Source organism: Carassius auratus, chromosome 40, assembly GCF_003368295.1.
Source record: "Carassius auratus strain Wakin chromosome 40, ASM336829v1, whole genome shotgun sequence".
In the NCBI taxonomy this organism is placed as follows: domain Eukaryota; kingdom Metazoa; phylum Chordata; class Actinopteri; order Cypriniformes; family Cyprinidae; genus Carassius; species Carassius auratus.
This window is the reverse complement of record NC_039282.1, coordinates 1,588,477-1,613,464: the sequence shown is the minus strand read 5'-3', so window position 1 is coordinate 1,613,464 and position 24,988 is coordinate 1,588,477. Positions and strand designations below refer to the sequence as shown.

Below are 24,988 nucleotides of genomic sequence, written 5' to 3'. Positions count from 1 at the left end.
CCAGCGGAGACAAAGAAGAGCTTTCTGGAGCAGATTCTGGGGTAAGGATATAGGAGCCGAGAATTCTGGGGGTAGAACCATGTCTATGAGTGCTAAGTCTTTTTCTCCTCCGGCAATCCTGGGCTGAGGACTAGGAGGGAGCTTTGGACGACTCTGGGAAGTGTGGAAGGAAAGGAGGGAGCGGGTTCATTTGAGTGATATGTGCTGGTTTATGGTGAGCTGGGGTGCCAACATGACTCTGGATAGGGACTGAACGGTTATCATTTACTACAACAAAGAAACCAGAGCAATTTAAACTGAGAATGAGATTAATAAAGTCTGCTACGGGTCTATAACAATCGTTTTGGAGACAAGAATCTGAAGAAATTATCATTGTCCAGTCCCATCCCGAAGCATGCATTAAGGATATGATCACTCTAGCTCACCAGAAGACATTCATGAACTCCTCCACATATCGCTCCAAAGGCCTTCCCTTCTGCTCAGGGGTGTCAAACTCAATTCCTGAAGGGGCCAGAGCCCTGCAGAGTTTAGAGTCAACCCTAATTAAACACACTTGATCCAACTAATCAAGTCTTTCATGCTTATTTGAAAACCACATGGTATGTGTGTTGAAGCAGAAGTTGGAATGAAACTTTGCAGGGCACCGGCCCTCCAGGAACTGAGTTTGACACCCCTGATCCTGCTAAATGTTCAGAAGAATGTCCTCAGCCCAGTCCATCTTTCTTGTTGGTCTTGTCTTCGGTCAAGGTTTGCCAGGGGAAAGGAGCTCAAAGGAGTATGAAGGAGGCAGATATCAAACAGAGTTTTTAATAAATCCAAAAGGGAGAAAAAAAAACCTCTTTGCACGATGACAGGACAAACAAACTGAGGAAAGGCAGGGCTATAAATACTAAACCAAACGATGGACTAATAAGATAATTACTGAACATAGGAGGAAACTAATGAAATAAATCAAGCAACACAGGAAAACTAGGTCAAGGCAGAGAGAACAGAAACACAGACCTTACATGTGATTCGGGACATTTTGTTGCAGACAGCCTTTAAGTCGTAATATTTACATACTGTTGTATAAATAACGAAGCGTATTCTATATGAGATAAATGATAAGTAGGGATGCACCGAAATTTCGGCCACCGAAAATTTTCGGCCGAAAATGGCCTTTTCGGTTTTCGGCCGATAGACTTTTATCACCGAAACAACACGGCCGAAATGTTGTGATGACGCAAACAGAAACCGCGACCTGCACGTGCACCTGCATAGCAAAGACCACGAGCTCCCTCCCCGCGACATTCACTTAACACCAGTGAGAACATTCTCTCTCTTCGTATTCCTTTATTCCCAAGCGTCTCCTAACAAAGAGATTAAGACGGACCACGAAGTGAAAACAAAGAAAAGTACAGTCTTATAGAGTCTGTTAGCACACGTCTCACTGAGATCTTGTCGGATCCTCTGCACTTCATCGCGAATGTGCTTGATCCGCGTTATAATGACCATTACTTGGATGCGGAAATAAGGCAGCGCACACGAGAAATGATCCAGGCCGCGCTGGATGCGGAGAACCCGCGTGGAGACGGAGAAGCGCCAAGCGCAGGAGACAGATCAGAGCGCAGAAAAAAAGACTGGTCTTTGCACCAGATGAGTGGCATGCACCATCGTTGTCTGATATGTTCAGTGGAATTCTGCAAGAAAGTTCCTCAAATAATAATAATACGTTGGCTATTTTGTTCTTATACACACACACACACAAACATATATACATACATAATATCAGATTGTAGCCATATTTATGCTAGATTTTCTGCTAGATTTCTGCTTTAATTTGATAAAAATGTTTATTTTTATTTAAATACACTCTCTCAAATATTTCTCAAATGTCAGGCAGAAGACAAGCTCAACTGCTCAACAGCTAGATGGTAATCTGTCTGAAGTCCCCATCCGCAGAAGTGATAACAGTCTTGCCAACTGTAGAAGTGATGCACTTTCTAGTCCTACAGAGAACAATTTAAAATGCACTTCACCTAAATGCACTTTGTTTTTATGAGAGAACTGTTCATTTTAAAACCTTTCTGCAGGCCAGTACATTATTATTAAATATACACATGAGTGGGATACATTTTTAGTTTGAATTTTATTTTATACTGTGCATTGTTGCAATGTGCTAAATAAATATTTACATCATTTGTAATTATGTATTTTTATGTTTTTTTTTAATAAGTTATGTAATTGTAATTATCTTTGAAACTTTAATATTAATTTATGCAATTGCAATGTCTTAATTTTAGTAAAGTTAGTACACGGTCATAGCAATAAATGCAATGGTACTAATAATTGGCATAATTTATTTCGGTGTTTCGGTTTCGGTTTTCGGCCTTGGTTTTCTCTTTTTCGGTTTTCGGTTTCGGCCAAGAATTTTCATTTCGGTGCATCCCTAATGATAAGTGAAATCCCTTTTAATAAAAACCTGCTATCAAATACTTAATTGGTTATCTTGTCGCGTGTGCAGTTCGAAAACTAAAATGCAGAACATTAACAACTACTGTCATATAAATAACGTTATAATGAGAGCACTATTGTAAAGAAAATTGTGAATTCTTAGGGTTTCGCTGATGTTTAATGTTAACTACCTTTTAATCAAAACATTATTTTTGTATCTGCGAGGCATCCAGTGCACATTTTCCCTGTGTGTTAACGTAATTATGGTCTGACTCGACTCCAAACATAGGATTCGACTATTGGTCGAATATAGGGAAGATCCGAAAATTCAGATTCGACTACCAAAATCTTTAGATGGGGATACTCCTACTAAATTCCCAGTGTTTTTTTTTTTTTTTTTTTAGGAATAAAATGTATAAAATCAGGGTGAATGATGTATGAACAAACCACTCTGCAAAGATCGTCAGAATATAGAAAGGAATGCAGCTATAAAGTTTGGAGTAATGCTATTGAAATGGTGATTTTTGGCTCAGTCTTTAAAGATACGTAGTGCCATTGAAATCTAAATTAGCAAATAGATCAAATGCAATAAAATATACACAAAGGAGTATTTTTGCTGATTTCTTTCAACTAGTCTTTAAATAGCCCAAAATCTCAGAACTGACCAGTCCATGAAAAACTATTCCAAATTTAAATCCAGGATTGATTCCAAAATTCTGATGATTGACATAATAATAACCATTGCAATAGACGGCACCAAAAACAAACAAACATCCCATTTCAATGTATTATTTATTTTTTATCATTATTAACATTAAACTTAAATTTATTTGTTTGTTATTGTTCAGTATTAAGATATTTAAAATAATAATTGAATAGTTCCAATAGATTTTGCTATGGAACCAAAATTGGTAGAGAGAACTGTGACGCTTCTAACCACAAATTAGGAAGCAAAAATGGGTCGTTTCCCTTATAGTAACTACCTAATCTTCAGGAAAAACAAATGCGGCTGGTGCTACAATCTAGTAGTTAGAGCATGTTCTCTGCCACATTGAGACATTTCACTCATTAAGCCATTCACTAGGGCATTTAGATGGCATTAAGACCGGGAGAAGCCCTATTACTCAATAATCTCTGCTCTATTTCTGTAACTATACTAATGTAGTGCATGAATAGACATCATGCATTAACCTAGTGATCTGTTCCGTCTCTCTCTCCATCTGTCTGGAGGTTGACAGCGCTGCTAGCTTCCTATTAGAATAATCAATGACACCTTTCTTGTTTGGGCCTAAAACAGGATTTGCACGCAGATTTGTATGTGTTAGGCCAGCTCTCAGTCATGGCCCTCTTTTAACCTTAACTAGATTAGAGCGATTATCCGTATGAGCTCCCAGCACTGTACAGACAGGATAAGTGCTCACAAAGCAGTCTTTGTCCGGACGCGAGCGCTGGCCACCCGCGGGGTATCAGAGCTGGACTTGCCATTCTTATTCATATCTGAGCCCACCTTTATGAATATCTCTCCCCTGTCTCTTGCTCGAAGGGAGAGTAAGACCCATATTCTCTCTTTCCTCAGGACTGAAAACAATCCAATCTGGCCTGAAGCGCCGTGCTGCCATGTGGCGTCTGCTCTTGAGGGTTTGCTCTGTGAATACATGTGGAAGCTGAGAGCTGCTTCTCTGGAGATGCAAAGAGCCAGAGAAAAATATGGGCTTCTGACTCTATGCTTGCTTGTTACTTTATTATTCCATACATTCCATTTTTTTTCTGTTTCTTTCTTAATGAATTTGTTTATAAATTAGTTTTAGTTTTTTTTTTCCTGAGCATAAAATAATTAAATTTAAATAAATAAATAAATAAATAAATAAATAAATAAATAAATAAATAAATAAATAAATAAATAATTTGTGTGACAATAGGTCATTTACCAAAAAACTCTTGTCAGGCATATTTAGAATCAGAATCATTAGAGGACATTAAAAGATGAATTTACAATCACAGTTCAGCCCCTGAAATACTAATGAATTGTTTTTAAATCTATACCAATCTCTGAAATGATCCTTCAAACCACTACGCCTTTGTACGCCGATTTTACGCCTTTGTAAGCAATACGTTTTTAATCATTAAAATATGATAATATTTTGTATAAAACATTTTTCTTTCATATATTTGCATAAGTACATGTCAGACTAAGAAAGTTTTTTTTTTTTTATTTGTTTTTGTTTTGACTTTTACAGTGAATGGCGATGGAACATTATTTAACCCATATTTTGACAATTTTTAAATGTTCTCACTAAAGTTATTTGAAACCTTAAAGAATAGACTTTACTTGCATTTATTATGCTTTCTGTGCATATACATTCACTTATGTAAATTTAATTTGATGTGGACATTAAAACGGGACATCATGTCTTTTACCCAAATAGCAAAAAAAAAAAAAAAAGGACCACCACAGTCTCATAATGAGCCTTTATATTATTACACCGATTTGAAATTCTGAAATTAAAAAAAAAAAAAAAAAAATCTTTAACATTGCACTGTTTATTTGGCAATGCATCTGTCAATCTAAATAAAATCTAAACTGCACTATGGCTTGCTGTCATTATCAAATCCCAAAAAGGCTGTGAATTAATTAAGTATATGGTCTGTTATGCAGAGTTTCAGAGTGAAGCGTAGCACTATGTTGATCCATTGTTTTCAGCGTCTCAGAGCAACACAGTTCACACTGATTTCTTCAAAGTTGATCTCACATATTCACGTTAAACACACGCATTATAAACTATTAAGTGAAGACACAAAATTAAATGTCTCCCATTCAATTTTCAGGCAAAATAAAAGCTTGAGGGTCTAATGCTTGCAACTGAACAAATTTATGGCCAAGTACTATAATTTTTCTACTGTAAAGTAAAAAAGTATCCATAATTATTTTTCACTTAAATTTGGTCACTGATGGAGATCTGAACTCTTAAGTTCACCATATTGCTTTTCCTTGTGAGGGACGATGAGGAGTACTACATTAAGCAGTGGTTCTCAACCAGAGGGCCATAAAATTGATTAAAAATAATTACAATTATTATTATTATCATCATTATTATTATTATCATCATTATTATTATCATTATTATTATTATCATCATTATTATTATTATCATCATTATTATTATCATTATTATTATTATCATCATTATTATTATTATTATCATCATTATTATTATTATTATTATCATTATTATTATTATTATTATTATCATGCCAAAAGTTTGAAATTGAGCAGCTTTGTTATAGCAGAAGTCTCAATTATCTTCAAATATCGTTTTTGACAGCGGGGACTTTGGGAGTCCAAACGGTCGTGAGGCAGTCTCACAGAATCCTGCGGGAAACACTGTAATCACACTGAGTGAAAACATGAAAACACACCCAAAACACACAATCATATTAAAAGTGTGGGCTGCTCTTTCCCTTCAGCTCTAATAAGCCTTTCAAAGGCCTACACTGGGCAGATTGGTGAACATAGCAAACGGACTGATGTGGAAGTCATAACAATCTCTTGTTCATAATTTATCAACATGATTCATTTGGGTCTGAATGGTAAACATGGCACCCACACACTTCCCTGCCCGGGTGTACGGCCGCAAATTAACCAGCTTTCAAACACTTGTGCTTTTTCAAAGCTCTTACACAGTGAGTGATGTCAACAATCTGTCTATCTGTAGAGAAACGTAAACTCACAGCACAGGGAAATACTAGAGAACCAGCCGCGTTTACAGAACGCATGATTAAACAGCACAAGGGCAATAAAAACCATAACATAAAAGACATATCTCAATATCTCAATCAAACAGCACACAATAAGAGCAGGGAAAGTCGAAAATGAGACGCTATCGTAGGAAAATCTGACAGACGAGAATGATTGTCACGTTACTGCTAAATAATAACGTTCAAAGAAAAGAGCTATTTGCTATTTTCCCCTATTTTATCAGCTGAGGATATACACTGATTCTGGACTGATCTGGCTCATTAAGAGTGTGTATTGATGAAGTGCTTGTCATAATACTGGAATACACACATCCATGCAGAGCTTCAGCCAAATGAAATCTATCAGATGCATAATCATCGTGGGTATTAATAATAAGCGTTTTTGACTTGTGGCTCTGCGTTTTGATCAGATGTGAGCAATGCTCTTTAGAAGCTCAACGGACATCATCGCTGCCACCAGAAAGCAGAACAACATTTGACGATGTGATGTTTTTTTGTTACAAAAATAATGGTAGGCAAATGTTTTTTTTCTTTTTGATGGCTGATGCTGATATCTTGTAGGGCTTAGCAAAAAAAAAAAAAATATAATTAAAATTTAACTATTCGTTTTTCTAAATGTGGTCGATTCCATATCGATTTTCAAAAGCCACAAATAGATTTTTCCGAATATATCAGAATATGTGTGCTACCCAAATAAAATAATGACTAAAAGTAAGTCTCTGAGAAGGGGTTTATCAAGCTAGATGGTGCATTAGACCAGGGGCTCATCTCCTGTTTCCAAAATGCATCACAAAGTGCTTGAGAAAGCTGTAAACTAATTCCACATTGCACAAGGTGCAAACAACCATACGCCTGTTTCACACATAATCCGTCTGCAGTGTGTATGCATTTCGTATTTTTTTTACGCACCCATGTTAACGGATTTCCGCGTTCACGCAGTTGAGGTCCGTCAGTGCCTTCAAGGAGCAGTGCGTTTCAAACATTTTCTATTTTTGAGCACCTAAATGTCACCAAACATTTGAAAAGTGTTGTACTAAAAAAAGAAAGGGGAAAAAAATCTAGACAAACAACAAAAACGAATAAAAATGACAAAAACAACTAAATATAAAAGTATAGCAATGATACGTGATGGTAAAATAACACTGATCTGAAGTCTTGTCCTGCTGTCTTTTGCAACAGTTCAGCATGAGAGAGGTCAGTGATTGAAAACCCCACACGCTGGATCTAAACGGGGAAGTGGATGTGTTGACAAGCACATTTCCATAATGCTCCTAAATCCAGAAAGAGGTCTGTCATGTGGGGATCTCATAAGCAGCTGTTCCGGTTCTAATCAGTCCTCGCTCTGTCTGTCTGGATCATAAAACAGCGCAGCCACGGAGGCAAACACATTACAGGCCCGTCAGGTGCAGCACGACATGCACACGGCCCCGCGAAACGGCCGTAAAAGAGAGCTGGAGCGACACTCCACTGATTAGATACCAGTTTGTTGTGGATGGCGACTGCACAGCTCAGCATGAGCAGATCACTTTAATTGGATTGTGGGATTTCATTTGGTTTTGCAGAAGCGCCGTCATCGGGCTCCAGGGCCGGATCTCTGTGTGTGCGAGTGACTGTGATTGTGGTTATGATTAAACTAAACTAATAAACCCCCACAAGGCAGTAAAACAAGAATTGTGAACATAATCAGAAAATGCTTAATATGTTAAAAGCTTGGAAAGCTTTGACGATGTGTACCCGTCCTCCCAGCGGCTCCAGGCATGTGTGTGCTCTTTAACCAGCTCCTAATGCTTAACCAGATTACAGAGGCCAGTAAGTGGATTGTTCCAGCTTCCCTTCGCTCACATGGGGTGTTTCCACTGTGATTAGCGGTGGCCAGAGCAGTGCTTACACACACACACACAGAACTGGGGCAGCTAATGTCCATCCCCATATCAAACGCAATAAACACAGTTTCAAGATTTTGTAAATGCACCAACCAAAACTAAGATGCGAAATTTGTGGGATTTTTTAGGAACATTCTAAATCAGTATTATATATATACACACATGGATGCTTTCTCTGCCACAGAATAAAAAAAAAAAAAAAAAGTGAAAGTCGTGACATTTGCCAAGTATGGTAACACATACTCATAATTGGTGCTCTACATTTACCCCATCCAAGTGCACACACACATCAGTGAGAAGTGAACACACACACACACACACACAATAAAAAATAAAAAGGTAGTTGTAACTTCTCACAATTGCCTTTTTACCCCTAAGAGAAGAATGAAAAAGAACAAAAAGAAGTCTGTACTGAACATCCAAATGCTGCTGAGAGCGACGTTTAGATGAAAAATGACAGCGTGAGAAAACAGCAGTTAAGAAAGCATCTGATCATAGTGATGTGGATAAGTTTGCACCATCTCTGCAATCAGCACTGCAGTAAAGTCACATCACGCTTATTATATAACATTTTATTCAGTAGACTGCTTCAGAAAAAACTGTGGCGTTTTCCGTTAATAACTTGATTTTCTGTTATAAAGCAGCTCTATGTGTATATGAATATATAGACTATGTATGACTCAATATTTTAACAAATTTAAAAACCTGAATACTCGATCCAAGCCTACTTATTAATCAGTGAAACAGTCGATTAATCGTTATAATAATTGTTTGACTTATCAATTATCAAAGTAATCATTCATTGCAGACGTACTTAAAATATTAAAGAAATGACTAAAAACTAATTTTTCATAAGCACTAAACAGTATCCTGCTGATGTTAACCAAAAGTGTATTTCTATACTGTAAAAAAAAGGTTCAATTGACAATAAAAGCTGAAATTCATCAATAATTAAATTACACAAAATAATAAGCTAATGTACACCATTAATACCAAAAAGAAACAAAGCTTATTTAAAATGTATATAAAAAGTATATAAAAGTTAATATCATGTGATGCGTCACACAGGGATTTCTGGGTATGTTCTTTTCCTTTTTTCTTTCATTTTTTAGCATGTTTGTAGTTTTTTTCCTGTAAATTAATTAAAAATGTACTTAAATTTACAAAGTTATTTTCTAAAACTTTCTGCATTTTCACAATAATGGTAGAAAAAACAAAAACATTTATTTTATTTTTATACCATTTTTTTCAAAGACATCAACAAAAGAGGTAGCGTAAGATTAAGCTCACATTTGGGTACAAAAAATCCTCAAACAAGTCTAAATATGATTAAATAGGTACACACACACACAGGCAACTCAATAAGTGCTTTTGCCTTAAAAGGCGACAAGATTGCTTTACGATGTCGTCTTTTTCAATTAATTTTGCATGGAAACACATTGTGCTGGGTGTGGAGAAGCCTGCTGTCATCCTAGAGGTCTGATCAATCTTTCATGAATACAACACCACACGTGGGTGTGTAAGTGCACCCCCCCTCGCCCCCAGGCGCGTCCCCTTTGATCCATGCACACACACACACACACACACACACACACACACACACACACACGATCTGCAGAGCGGATGCAAATCACTCATGAAGCTCTTCAAATGTCTGTGTGTCAGAGTGCATGCAGCAGGTTTGCTAACCACAACATGCAAAAAAAATAAAAAATACCAAGGAACAAAAAAGGGGAGGCTATCTGAGGAGAAAAGCCAACCTGAAGCAGCAGGGAAGAGCTTTTCATGAAAGTGATGACTGTAAAATCACTGTAAAAGTGATTGATGGATGCACACATGCCACATTAGCATAATCATGTTATCATTATCCTCATTAGTCATGTTGATTTCGCTTAACTTTATACAGCGGTCATCACATCGATGATCAGCTCTTTATGATCATCTCCATACAGCAAATTGATTCTTTGCTCATTTACTGTAAATAATTGCTTCACTATTTGAATGAAAGTTGTTTTTCGAGTAACTAAGAGCAGCAATAATTAATAACCAATTCTGAAATGGCTCTCCGATTTTTAATGTGTAATCTACATTAAGAAGATGGCATGCGGTTACAATGCACAAAAGTATTTTAATGTAAATTCTATTGATAAACATCAATACTCATGATTACATTATCAAGGTAAACGATCAACTATTTTATGATTTCTGTCATAATCAAGCAACACTAATTCATCTTCATCTGCTGTAAAACTGTCAATCTTTAAATGAAAAGAAAAAGAAAGAAATGAACTCAGATTTAATTTCAGGACATTTCTATGCTTTCTTTTAGTTTTGTTTTTTTCAAACTCTTCCCAGGTCGTATCTGTTGCTGTAGGCTGATATTAATAACCAGAGGACTCTGATTTGTCAAAGCAATGATGTTCAGTTCTGTCCTGCAGAGTTCATCACACTCTAATCCATCATGAAATCATCAAGCTGTTCTCGAGATCTCCACAATCACTGGAACAGTACAGACAGGGGTGTCTGATTACAGCTAGACAGGGTCTACCGGAGAATTCAATTTTGGGGGGTTTTGACTAATTAACCTGATATCTACCAAACAAAATATCCAAAATTAAAATGATCCAAAGAAGGAAAATGTGGTATTTTAACAAGAAAACTACTTTCAGAACTCAAAACGTCCTCTCCGGTCCAAATACAGTTTCCACTCTGCAAGAACAACTAGTTGGCTGTTGCCATATTATCAATATTTTTGAGGCAAGGATGACAATTTTTAAGGACCTTTTTTTTAATATTTATAATAAAATCACAAATTTGATATGCATAAGAGGTGTTAATAAAATAATATGAACAATTTTGCATTTAATTATTATAGCCTCTTATACTGAAGGTCTGGAATCTATGGCAGCTCTCATTGGCCAAACAACCAATCCCAGTTCGTTTCATTCAGCGTTGTGTTTCGAGGTGTGGAAATGTCGCCACTATAACAGACCGGTGTGTAAAACTCTCCGACATATTTTAAAGTTTCCATGCCGTGACCTTTAAATATTTCACATACTTTTGAAAAGCATTCGTTGTCACAGCTGTAAACACTACAGTTTTCTTCTTTCTTGATGGGGTTAAAGTACTGTCACTCCTGTAGAACTCAACCAATCCCATGACAACTTCCACACTCCTGTAGTGCTTCCACTTGTGTGTGCCATATTCATTTCTGCTTTCTTATCATTGACCACGATCCAGTTCAGACATTTGAGATTCAACAATAGTTAAAGGAGTAACCGGCTGGATGTGTTACTCTGCAGAACATGTCAATTCACACAGATCTACTATTACTTCAGGTTGTTATTATGAAAGGTAAATACACTGTATGTGAACACTCAGTTCGGGAACAAGTCTGGAGAAATTACTGAGGATAGAATTAAAATGATGATGATTACTATAATACCCCAACTAACTAAGCATGGCGTTCATCTGTCTGCCTGTCTATGAAGCTTCTGAAGGATTCAAGCAATGCCAAGAGATTAAACAAGATGTGAGAGAGGCTTCAAAAGAAAGAGAGAGGACACACTGGTCAAATATGTTGATTTAGCACACGTCTCTAATTGGTCATTTACTGGTCATTTTCTGGAAAGTAGAGATGTTCCGATACCCTTTTTCTCTTCCCGATACCGATTCCGATACCTGGGCTCAGGGTATCGGCCGATACCGAGTACTGATCCGATACCTGGGTGTGTATCTGTATATACAGCTGTATATACTACTAGCCCTGTGTAAATTGCTAGAATTCTTTTTATGGTGTGCTTCAGACAGATCCCTCAATAAAACATGAACAAATACATGGTGAACTACTGTATTTATTACAGTATTTTTATTATCTAACATGAATTTGACAGTATTATTTATTTTCATATGCAAAAAAGAACTTCAAATGCAGCCAAAAATCTAACACCGCAAACTAAAAAAGGTATTTAAGTTTTACAATATAACTGTATAAAAAAACTGCAACAAATAAGTCTAGGAATATAAAAAAAGATCTATTAATCAGATAATCTCTTTACAACAAAACAAGTAAAAAACAAGCAACCATCTAGGCATAATTATTATTATTATAGAGACGTATTATTATTACTGTAGGCTACAACAGTAGCTTTATATATTGTCAATTTACTCATGTAAACCAAACATTTATTTTAATGGGCTGCCATGAAGATCTTTGAGTGTCTGTGTTTATGATATGACAGTATTCTCAAATGAAACGGTAAATTCTCATGAAGTGACGGTTTATGCGTTCGTGTCCTCATGACACACAGCAGAGACTACAAAACAGCGAGCTCTCGCGCATCTGTGCCAGTCACCCACAGAGATGTAGATTTTGCGGGAGTAATATTTAAATAGTATTTTGCAGTTTAATATTCACAGACACTAGTATATATTCGGCTACTGTCTGGAGCCCTGCGTTTTGACTTACACGGAAGCGACTGAACGCAGTTGCCGGTACTGAATATACTCGAGAGTCTGTAACTACCGGTACTACAGAGACATACTGCTAACCACTGATCTATAATATAGAAGCGGCTTCACTGTCTTTTGGCAGTTTAGAATGTGATGAGTGATCCAGTCATATATAGATCAGGGCTGCTAATGCGTTTTCATTTCTTCTTCGCTGCTCTAAACAGGGGTTGCTTGTGGCAACACAGCACAACTTCCTGTGTTTTCAATGCATTTTGAGCAGCGAAGAATAACCGTGCAGCGGTTAGGCAAAGCTTGCGGTCATAACTAGGTATTTTTTAAGAAAATGGTATCGGATCGGTATATGGGTTCATGTACTCGCCGATGCCGATGCCAGAATTTGTTGTGGTATCGGAGATATTTCCGATACTAGTATCGGAATCGGAACAACTCTACGAAAGGGCGTTGAATATGAAAGCCCCTGTTGCCTCGAGGTCAAGCACAGCACCCCATCAATGCCTAGAAACATCTCAAAATACCCGAATCCTCAAGAAATGCTTAGTAACAAGTCTACATATACTAACAAATATGTTTTTTTTTTTTTTTTTTTAATGATGCTTATGGTAAATGTAGAGAAATCAAAATCATCACAATTAAAAGAACCAAAGACAAACTACTTCAGTCTGGGTTCGTTGAATTCATTTACTACACGAGTTTCAAAATTTGAGTTGAACTATTGAAATAAATGAACTTTTCACAACATTCTAATTGATGCACATGTATAATGTGAAGTCTAAACAACTGCATCCTGCCTAAAAACTCTAAAGCACTATTCGGACGGGACTAGTTTTCTAAACTACGTTTGAGTTTCGATTCTTACCACCTGACGTCTGTGATTTTCATGTACCAATTCGGACGGGACTAACATCTCCGTGTTTATTACAGAGGTGGGAGGGTCTGATTTGTGCATCTGGGCGTCACCGAGATCACACGCTCTGTATGCGTGCATTGTATTCATTCAGAATGATTGCCTTAGTATTATTACACAATAAATACTAAATGGCTAGTATAACAAAACCATGTTAATGTGTGGTTCCTTTAGTTTAACTTGTTTTCCTTTTTTTTTTATTAAATGTAATTAAAACATTATGTAACTGAGTACATAAATGAACGTGAGTAATCTTACCTGATGCTGATATTACAATAGCCGGTATTAACAGTTTACGCGATCTTGCTCTTGATTTAATTATTTGTAATATTTTTTTAGTATTATTTATTTGCCACTTAGCAAATATATCAAACATCCGCGCGGTAAGAGCATCTACGGTAATTCACGTTGGCCAAGACACACAAGGAAACGCGCTGTGAAATAAAATATCACCGGCAATCACACACATTCGCATTCGGACGGGATTAGTTTTCTCAGAGGATCACTGAGTTTGCTGAAAAACGGTAGGTAATTTGCTCTGGAATTATCACAGAGGTTGTGTGAGAAAAACACAGACGTGGCAGATTCGGACGGGATTAAAATCACCAAGTACGTCTGTGAAACGCAGATTTCTCTAACGACCCCCTGTGAAACTAGTCCCGTCCGAATAGGGCTTAAGACTATGAAAAAGAAGTGTTTGAGAAAGGAAGAACTGTTGAGAAGCAGCTTTGGTTTTTGATGAGCTCAAATGAGTGTGTGTTACACATACAGAACACAGACTGCTTCTGCACCATCCTATCAATGTTTCAAATCCAAAAAAAATAAAAAAACTGTGTCCTCCAGATGTCATGGAAGAGAAATGACAATAAACCAACTTTGACATTGGTCATAAGTAGAGGCGGTTGTGAAGGGAAGAGTGTTAGTGAACATGTTACTGGAGAATGAAGCTCAGATTAAGACAGCGGCTCCCAGGGGTCTAAAGTGTTTAAGATAACGGCCCCTGTGTTTGCTCATTTGAGTTTGTCCCTCCATTATGTTAATGTCATCCCAGCCACAGTTACATCTATTGACTCCCTCAGGACAGATAATCTGCAGAGAAACTAAATACACAACACACACACACACACACACACACACACACACACACAGGGAGAACAGCAGCCCAGTGTCTGGGGATCCAACTGTGTGTTTACTGTCTACACTCATTCATCTCTAGCTCTTTGTTAGATATTAAAAAAAAAACACTTTTGTATAATTAAATGAAAATGAAACATCCAGTAGTTTCACCAGATCACCTGAGCAATCCAGCAGAAAGCAGCTCTGAATCTTAAAGTCAGTCTTTCAGGTTTGGATATCGTGAGAGTGAGTAAATGATGACAGGACGTTCATGTGTGGGAAAGCTGTCCCCAGTTCTCAAATATTTTCCGGCTTTATCGTTACCATACAGGACCATTGCCCCTGAACCTGCTTTTCCATTCCAATGCACTGCTTTTCCATGTTTTCCATTGTGTTTGTGTGCAGAGATGCACTAGATGGATGTGTATGATTGTGCACTCACGTCTCACAGTTTTACAATGCTGATTTTTCAGCTGGCTAATACACTTTGGCGGACACACAGCATGTGGATCCATCTTTCACCCGGTCATGTTTAATTTGTTTTGTTTTTGTTTGTCCAGCAAGAACACTTTAAACGATGCAAACACAATAAGCATATGCCGATTGAGTGTATATGTACATGCTTTATAGAGTTTTGCACATATTTTTAAATGTTTTCAAAGGAAAACACACACACACACACACACACACACACACACAAGATGTTATGTATAAGCTTGTTGTGAATATAGCCTGATAAGCTTGTTCAGAAATGCTGATAAAAATAATGTTTGACTATAAAATCTTTACTTTTTTTTAATTATTTCAATGAATGAATATTAGAATATTTGTTTTTTTATGAGCTCAAATATATTTAAATGAAAAATACTCCTCGTATATGTATTGACGAAATAAAAACACATACAAACTTGTATAAAAGTACCAAAAAACATATATAGTTTGTGTGTGTTTTTGTTTAGTATTCTTATATAAGCAATTCAGAATTGAGAGAGAGACAAATTGTGTCTTTTTTGACATTTACTTTTTAAAATTAAAAAAAAAAACATTTAAATGAGATTTCTTTACATAAAATGTACAAATGCATAATCCGCTGCCTCTTGATCATGTTGATCATTTATAGGCCCTAGAAATGTGTGTACCAAATATATTACTGTAGGATAATATACAAATAGACATTATAATTATTGTTTAACACTATATTACAACAAACATTTACTGTAAGTTATGAGAGGATATAATGCTTTATAAATGTAGCTAAAATGTTTTAGCACACATTGCCAAACAAGCATTCGGTTTTCAATCAGATTATACCTCCGGGGAACCAAACATTAAAATAAAAAATACAAGTCAAGCTATCTTTTTTTTTTTTTTAAATAACTAAAAATCAAGAACTTGTATTATTTGTGTCCTAATAAGATGGAAAACAGCAATACATTTATTTTCAGATGTCTCTTTATAGTCCTGCCCTTTTCAGGCTTATGGAGCAATTCTCACTATTATCCACCTGCTTCTTTATATTTAGTGAGGTAGAAGTTAAGTTTAGGAATGGGGTGGGATTAAATAACCAAAATATGGTCATGCAGAATCAGGCATTAATATGTGCTTTAGAAGTATGAATAAACAGCCAATTTCCTTGTAATAGACTTTAATTATTCTGAACGCACATTTGTAAAATAAAATATATTTATAGGAATATTTGATCAGGCTGACAGTGACAACCCTAAAATGCTGTAATGATAATTATAACCATGTGTTCTCATGTGTAACTCTCTGTGTGTAGATTAAATCAACGCTGTAACTAAGTCAAATGTGTAAATAGTTGTGCAAGCAGTCCATTTCTCTCCAGAAATGGTTTAAGGACATGTGAACATGTGAACATTACTGGGTTACTTCACAGCTAATAAACGAGGGAAGCAAATTATTACACCTAATCATCAATGTTACTGCCGATGTACAGCTTCATTTGAAAGCATTTCAGGATTCTGCATGACTACAGCTAGTTTACTACGAGCTCAGGCTTGCTGTCTGTGGTCAGTGGAAGGGGAACGGAGAACATTTAGTCTCTCAGGAGTCGAGCCGGGGTTTGAGAGGAGAAAACAGAGGAGCGGGATGGAAATGCAGTTAACTCTTGCTCACGCATATTACACTGGGGCATAAATCAAGAGCGCGAGAGAGAAGCAAACGCATTAGACACCCAGCGGGATGGTGTACACACGGAGTCTGAAGGACAGGTATCAGGCTGGATGGATGAGGCCACCACACAATGAGCTAAACTCTCCAAACTAGAAGATTTCCTACACAGACGTGAGGCTGGGAGATTTGGGAGGGTGTTTCTGTGTGTGTGCTAGAGAAAAGAAAACTGGATTACCTTTGTTTGTCCTTATCTTTGGCTTTGTCCGTCTCTTTGTCCTTAGTTTTGTCCCGCGGCCGGTCTTTGTCTCGGGTTCGGCGCTGACCACGGTCTCGGTCTCTGCTGCGACTGCGTTTCCTGCTGGATCGACCGCTGCTGCGACTACGAGACCTTCGGTGACGGGAACGAGACCTTCAAGAAACACACCATGCCCAAAATACATAAACTGGAAAAGCTAAATTAGCCTTAAGTAGTGGTCGGCTGAACAGCCAAAATAAATCATTATTCAAACTCCAAAATGAATGTAATTAATGAAACGGCACACTTTAATAAAGATCAGGGTGACTGAACCTCTAAATCTACATGGACGTGGCATGAGAGTCGCAGAAACCGATTCTACTGGCGATTCAGCTGTGGACATTTTTCCTCAGTTTGGGAAACTTCTACAGTGTTGAATGGAAACTACAACAAAGATCATTTTAGGGTCTAACTGCAAAATAAAAATCCATGATAGTATTTTTATGAATTTACAAAAGAGAAAATAATGAGAGTTGATGACATTGGTCAGAAGAGAGAAATATGTCAAATTAAGTGTCTTGCTCAGGGACACATTGGTGTCTCACAGTGAATTCGAACCCGGTTCTCTCACACCAAAGGCATGTGTCTTATCCACTGCGCCAACACCACCGCAAACACCAAATATACTGTTACATTTAGCCCCAGTTTATTCAGACTTCAAAGCAAAAAGGTTTTGGGGGTGAAAAAAAATTCCTTTATTGAGCGAGTGTTAAAAACGTATCTTTCCCTCCTTTGATTCACTATTAAGCCGAGTCAATGATTTTGAACGGAAATTTCAGGTTTATGTAATTTGTCACTGTGTGCCTGTTATGTCTGTACCGTATTTTCCGAACTATAAGTCGCACCTTTTTTCATAGTTTGGCTGGTCCTGCAACTTATAGTCAGGTGCGACTCATTTATCAAAATTAATTTGACATGAACCAAGAGAAATGAACCAATAGAAAACATTACCGTCTCCAGCCGCGAGAGGGCGCTCTATGCTGCTCAGTTCTCCTGTAGTCTACACTGAAAACATAGTGCCCTCTCGCGGCTGGAAACGGTAATGTTTTCTCTTGGTTCTTGGTTCTAAATAAATGCGACTTATAGTCCAGTGCGACTTATATATGTTTTTTTCCATGACGTATTTTTGGACTGATGCGACTTATACTTATGTGCGACTTATAGTCCGAAAAATATGGTAATTAAAGGACTCTGGCTATGATTTGAAGAACATTGGTCACCACTGACTTCCACTGTTTGAACATCATCTTTTGTGTTTCACAGGATACAGAAAGACATACAGGTTTGAAAGGGCAGTTTTTCTGTTGGACAATGCTGCACACCACAACAAAACTAATGACAAAAGTAAAACTAGTCCTTTTTGGCATGCATGTGTATTTTTTAATACTGTATTTTTTAATTCAAGACCATGACTGATCACTGTTTTCATGATCGATCACTGGGATCACTAACACGTTCTCGTGGGAAACATATTGGCTGTATGAAGTGGTCATTATGGAGGAGCTCGCTATGACTGGACACATGCTGTATTGATCCTTCAGACAGCCGGAGAATACAACGAGATTTAAAGGATTTTACTTACATCCTTACAGCCATACATCCACACCGTGACATACAGACACACAGAAACCGATACACACACACACACACACACGGTAATGGACACAGCAGGGAACAAAACAAGTCAAAGACTTCTTTATACGGATTCCATTTTCAATAAAAAATGAATGCACTTTTACTGCAGAATATACTTTTCACACTTTCACTAGTTTTTTTTTTTTTTTTGTCCATTAAAAACCAAACAAGACTAGGTTTTACCAGGCGGGAAGGAAGTCGGCTGGTGCCGCCATCTTGTAGCAGAACTTCACTTGCGTTAGCATCCCATTGACTCCCATTCATTTTGGCGTCACTTTGACAGCGAATAACTTTACATCTGAGGCATTTAAAGACTCTGTTTGTCCATTATTTATTTCTAAAGATACACAACAATGTATAAAGGGCTCCATTACCTTCTATGTTACATTATGGCCCCTTATAAACAGTTTTTGTAAAAATAGGCTAACGATTGCGTCATAACCACTCGACTCTCTGTCGCACAGTAAAGAAATTACCGTACAGACAGGAGGAGAAGCTCACAGGCAATTAACTTAATATGGCGTTACATTTTAAAATACTATACAAAATAATTAACAGAAACGGAAGTGCAAAAAAAAAACGCTAAAAATGGGCTTCACTTGTCTCAATTCAGTTCCAATGGGGTCACTGTGTCCATTTCTTTTACTGTCTATGGGTTTTATACAGTCCATGTCAAATCAGGAGCCATATAGTAAGTAAATAATGTTTTTTTTTTTTTCAAAAATCTCTTTACTAAGGGTATAGGTAACCTCGTTTCAGTTTCACCATCATTCCTGAGATTACAGACGAGGTCTAGAAGCAGATCACCATTTGAAAAACCCAAGACTGGAAAAACACTAAATCTGCTGCACTTCTATGTTTTACATTGTTTTATCTGATGGTTTAGCAGGCGGAGCAAAAGCAGCTATAGTTACACGAGAGAACACAAGAGTGCTCTTATTTTGTGGCCAGGCGCATGTAATAAACACCAGCGCCGTCGGCCCAACGTTTTTTCATCTCTTCCTCTCTTTCCGCAGCCCAGTTCACTTCTGGCCCTGTTGCAAATTAAATTTATTGTAGTTAATAGACTGTGGTGCGGCTGCTAAATGTCAATTTCATTACCAAGGCGTTACCCTTAGAGAATCATGACCTCATTTAAGGCGAGGGGTAAATGTGTGAATGCGGGGTGGCCAGATAACATCCCTGCCACTAGCACACATGCGTCCAGCAGCATCATGTTTTACATGACTTTCAGCTATTATCAGCGGAGGAAAAGCCTTCCCCTACTGCCTAAAAATTTTTTAAATATTAGTTTTTTTCTCCAATCCATTAAATCTAGCAGTAATGATTGACTCAGGCAATATTCCCTGCAAATTATCAATAAAGTAATTAGCAGTGTGTGGGAGCGCGGCGGGCGCTTATCGCCGATGCCCCCTGCCCAGCCGCGGATCTGATCCCTCCCCGAGCTGTGTTTGGGTAATTATGTGAGCAGGATGGTGTCCTGCTGTTATCTGACCATATTTTATTCCTGCTAAACAAGGTCTCTTGCTGCATATGAAACTGGATATTAATGGTGGTGAATGATAGCACTAGTGCAACTAACAGACACCGCTGGAATCCTAACCTGGACAAATGATTACCTATTCCTGCCGCGGCGCTATCTCTCCTCTGTTCATTTCCAAACACACACACCCATACACACACACACTTTTTTTAACAAAAAACTTCTGTTCTCACTTCCAAATCGCTGGCCTTGTTTTTTGTGATGCAAGATGATAAAATATTTAAATAACTGAATTTCAAAATTAAAACATGGAAGTGAAAGACACTGGCTTGAGGCTTAAAATACAATGATGAAAATTAATGTAAATGTATAGCACTATACCTTTTTACACAATTGATACAAGTTTTTTTTTTTTTTAACCACATACAATTCAACTTTTATTTAAAAAAAATCATGTGTGTGTACACAAACTCTGTCCATCAGCTGAGGATAATCAACACAACTCATGATGGTAGAATAAAACCAAAGCACCACCCAGACAACGATCTGTCCCATCTGTGATAACTGATGTCCAATTACATCACTGCCCAATCCAAAATCCTAGCCACCATGTTTTCATTGAATAATGATATGCAAACAAGGCAAGTGTTGCCACTTCAGAGTGCAATATTGCTGCAAGTCCCAAAAACTGCATTCTTCCATCTTAGAAACATGTTATCTGTTTCTGATGCAGAAAAGCTAGTTCATGCATTCATGACCTCTAGACTGGACTATTGTGATGCACTTCTAGGTGGTTGTCCTGCTTCGTCAATAAACAAGCTACAGGTCGTCCAAAATGCAGCAGCTAGAGTCCTTACCAGGTCAAGAAAATATGATCATATTACCCCAATTTTACAGTCTCTGCACTGGCTATCTATTAAGTTCCGTACCAGTTACAAATTATCATTACTTACCTATAAGGCCCTAAATGGTTTAGCTCCTGCTACCTAACTAGCCTTCTACCACGTTACAACCCATCACGCACCCTAAGGTCACAAAACGCTGGACTTTTGGTCGTTCCTAGGATAGCAAAGTCCACTAAAGGAGGCAGAGCTTTCTCACATTTGGCTCCCAAACTCTGGAATAGCCTTCCTGATAATGTTCGGGGTTCAGACACACTCTCTCTGTTTAAATCTAGATTAAAAACACATCTCTTTCACCAAGCATTCGAATAATGTATCTCTTAAACTGTGAGTTTAGTTGCATCTGATCAAATGTGCCTTTTTATTCATTAGCTTGGGTTAAACTAATTTTACTTTGTTGGAACAGCAGCTAACTAGGATTTACACAAGCTCAGGTCTGGATCCAGAACACCTGAGAAGAGATGATGCTGACCATCAGAGGACCTCAGATGATGCTAACCCTGAATCAACAACAGAACTAACAAATATTGCTTCTTACTATGCAATCACATAATAATTGCGGTTAATAATGTTCATCATCTGGCTGACTACGACTTGTATTCATTTTTCTGAAAATTCCTGTCATATGCACATAAACAGTCACCACTTATAAGCTACTACAAAATATTGTAGAAACATAATTTTCTGTAAAGTTGCTTTTCAATGATTGTATCGTAAAAAGTGCTATACAAATAAACTTGAATTGAATTAAATTCTGTTTCTACACTGACAGTGAGCCATCTTTAGTAATTCTAGTTTGATTGTGCTGCTTATATTGTAAAAGTGTAGCAAGTGTCAAAAAAAAAAAAAAACCTTTATTAGCCACTTCTAGTCAACTCGTGAAGAAAAACTCAACAAACAGCTTCCTCTTAATTAGCGAGTCAGAACGTCTCACTATTTTTATTCCAGAGCACTGAAGTTCACCTTGAATGAGCGATGTGGGTTTCCTACAGGAGCCAGCGCTTCAAACAGCTGTTCCTTCTTGTTCCCAAGCGTTTCCTCATAATGAAAAATGTTAACAATTCAGGATGTTCTGAGTGCTCTTTAAATGCAGAGCCACACAAGTGTAATTTATGAGATTCCTCTAATTACCAGAGCTGATGAGAACATTCCCCAAGCTGCTGCTTTCTGCGGATGTCCGATGCTCCTTTTACACACACCACAATTTATCACAAAGATAAAAGACCTACAAATTAATAGTACTGAAATGTAATGTTTAAATACAATAGAAACCCAACAGATTCTGTTCATTTGTATTTTGTTGGAGAATATATAGTTAAAAAAATAATAATAATCTTGGATCAGGCTGTTTCTCAAGTCCTTTTTTTTAATTTGAGTGCTGGTGAAGTTACTGTACTTTGCCTTTGTGGAGTAGTGTTTCTTTAAATGGGTGATTTAAACTAGTTAGCACCAATTTGATCAACAGTATAAAACAGATCTGCAATTTACAATTCAGAAACATACTATAAGTGCAGGAAAAAAATGAATTTACTGGTTCTCACTGTATTTATGTTTTTTATGAGATTTTGCCTGCACTAATCTGGAAACATCTCAAGAAGGGATGTAACGATTCACTCAACTCACAGTTTGATTCATGATTATATATATATATATTTTTTTATTATTATTTATTTATTTATTTTTTTTTACAAAATGAGATTTAAGACCAATTATAAATTGTCTTTGTGTCTTTTTATTATTGCTTGGACAACATGCTGCAGGTTTCTTTACGAAATTGAAATGGATAACACAATAATAATGTATACTACTATAGCACTTGCATTGCTTTTTTATTAGTTTTGATTGCTTCTATTGTCCTCATTTGTAAGTCTCTTTGTATAAATGTATCTGCTAAATAACATGTAAATGTAATGTAAATAAAACTAAAATGAAATTCTAAAACAAGGCCCAAATCAAATAAGTAACAAATTCTTTATATAAACAAAATAAGGCTTCATCTGTGCTCTTTCCATTTAAAATTAATAATCACTGCATTTTAATCACGATTTAAACAAAGACGCTGCATGAATGCAACATGGGCAGTTTAAATTAGATTGTATAATTTAGAAATTTGAACTTCAGTTTTGTGAAACTCTACATAAACAATTTCTTTATGAAACAGAAAGACCAGATGAGCTGAATGAGATGCAGATTCACTCTCTGCCAGCAGGTGGAGTTTAAAGCAGTCCTTGGTTACCATTGTTAACAAAGCAGCGCTGCATTTATGAACTTTAATGTGCATTCTACAGATGCAATATCACATATTTTAATCAATTTTCAACCGGCTCGCGGTTAATCGTTTATCCCTAATGTCAAGTTTTAGCCTTTTGTCCACAAAGAGACAGTGTTTTTCCTGTGAAAACTGGACTTTGAAATGCATGAGGGCAGCTGCGCTTTAGATCAAACATAGGATGGCGATTTTGTGTGACTTGGTGAAATGTTTTGCTATTGCTAACTCGGTATCATCCTAATTAGATTTTATTATATTTTATGCATGTGCATTAAGATTGCTTAAAACTTTGAAACTTCTGGAAAACAGTAGTGTGGATGGCGAGTGTATTGAAATGAAATTGCCATTTTCAAAGATATCCAGATGAATGCAGACGAGAGGAAATCACCTCACACTTGGGCCACCCACACTCACAAGGCTGTGTGTCATTTAGTTGAGTTCGAAGGTTCGACGAGAACAGAGACACCCTAAATGCTCCTATCTAACCAGCAGCACTGAGACTGCATTACATCTGTATAAGTGGCACAGAGGGCACAAGCAGAGGTCAAAGGTCAGAGAGTCAATAGGTGCTAACTCACCACTGTCAACACACACAATGACATGAGCAACTGCTCCTGTCCAAGATCCACCTCTGAAAGATGTAGTGCATCACAGATTTTCCCATTTTAACAAGTATTCAGAGACATAAAATATAAATTACGTTTTTAATAATTTTTTTATCATGTTGAGGGCAAAAGAAGAGTGTTTTTTTTTTTATGTCGGAGGCATGTGTTTTTAATTAGTAGGTGTTCTCATGCTGGTTTTTCTGTTCTTTTTATGATAAGGTATTTATGGAGTGACGGTAGATCTGAAGGTCGGCCCTTGAGGACTTTTATTGTTTAAATGTGGAGGGTTATGTTTCAATCCAAGCACTCACACAAGAAAAAGCATAAATATTGGGACTAAGTGGGCCAGTCATAAAACTAGAGCGCTGTGAAACAGAGCAGAACCACACTCAATTAAACACTAAACGAGCATCTGAAATATAAAACCCCTCATAAAACCCACCAATACCTGTGCAGGATGGTGTTTCAGAGCGAAAGGGAAACGCTACATTTGATAATAGTGTCAGATCATATACAAACCACAGAATGCCTTCATCTCAATGACATGAATATCCTCCGCTGTAGACTAATGCATCTGTTGTGTCCCATCACAGCTCAGTCCACATCTAATGAGGTTTATGAAGCAAAGATGCTCACATTTCAGATTTTACTCACAGTCAGGACAGTCTCATAGTCCAATAATTACCTCAAATCATTTCTCTTACAAAAGTAATATTTGAACAACTACAACTAGAATAACTAAATAAAGAAACATTAATGGACCAGTGATGTATCAAGATTTAGTAAATGGTGGAGAAAATAAATGGCAAATATCACTTCTCTTCCAATGCTAGACATTTTTATGGAAGCCCATTTCCACCACTGAATAAATAATAAAAGTTAACTGCAATTTTTTTATATCACAATTGTTCTCATAATTGTGTGATATGCACTCAATTGCAAGTTACCAAATCAGAATTGCAAGACAAACTTGCAATTTTAAGAAATTTTAATTTTACATTTTTACATTGTCCATTGCGGAAAAAAGTAAAAACTGCAATATTCAAAGCTCCTATTGTAAGAAAATAGCCTTTTACCTCAGTATTGGACTAACTCAAAGTT

General features: G+C 37.0%; 1 protein-coding gene across 1 annotated transcript in view; it reads right to left on the bottom strand.

Annotated features, from left to right (window-relative positions):
* Positions 1–24,988, bottom strand: part of rsrc1 (arginine/serine-rich coiled-coil 1) — a 127,676-nt gene that overhangs the window by 84,878 nt on the left and 17,810 nt on the right. Inside the window, exon 4 of the mRNA XM_026225902.1 lies at positions 16,934–17,107. Within this exon, the coding sequence (XP_026081687.1) occupies positions 16,934–17,107 (174 nt within the window). The remainder of the gene's footprint in view (positions 1–16,933; positions 17,108–24,988) is intronic.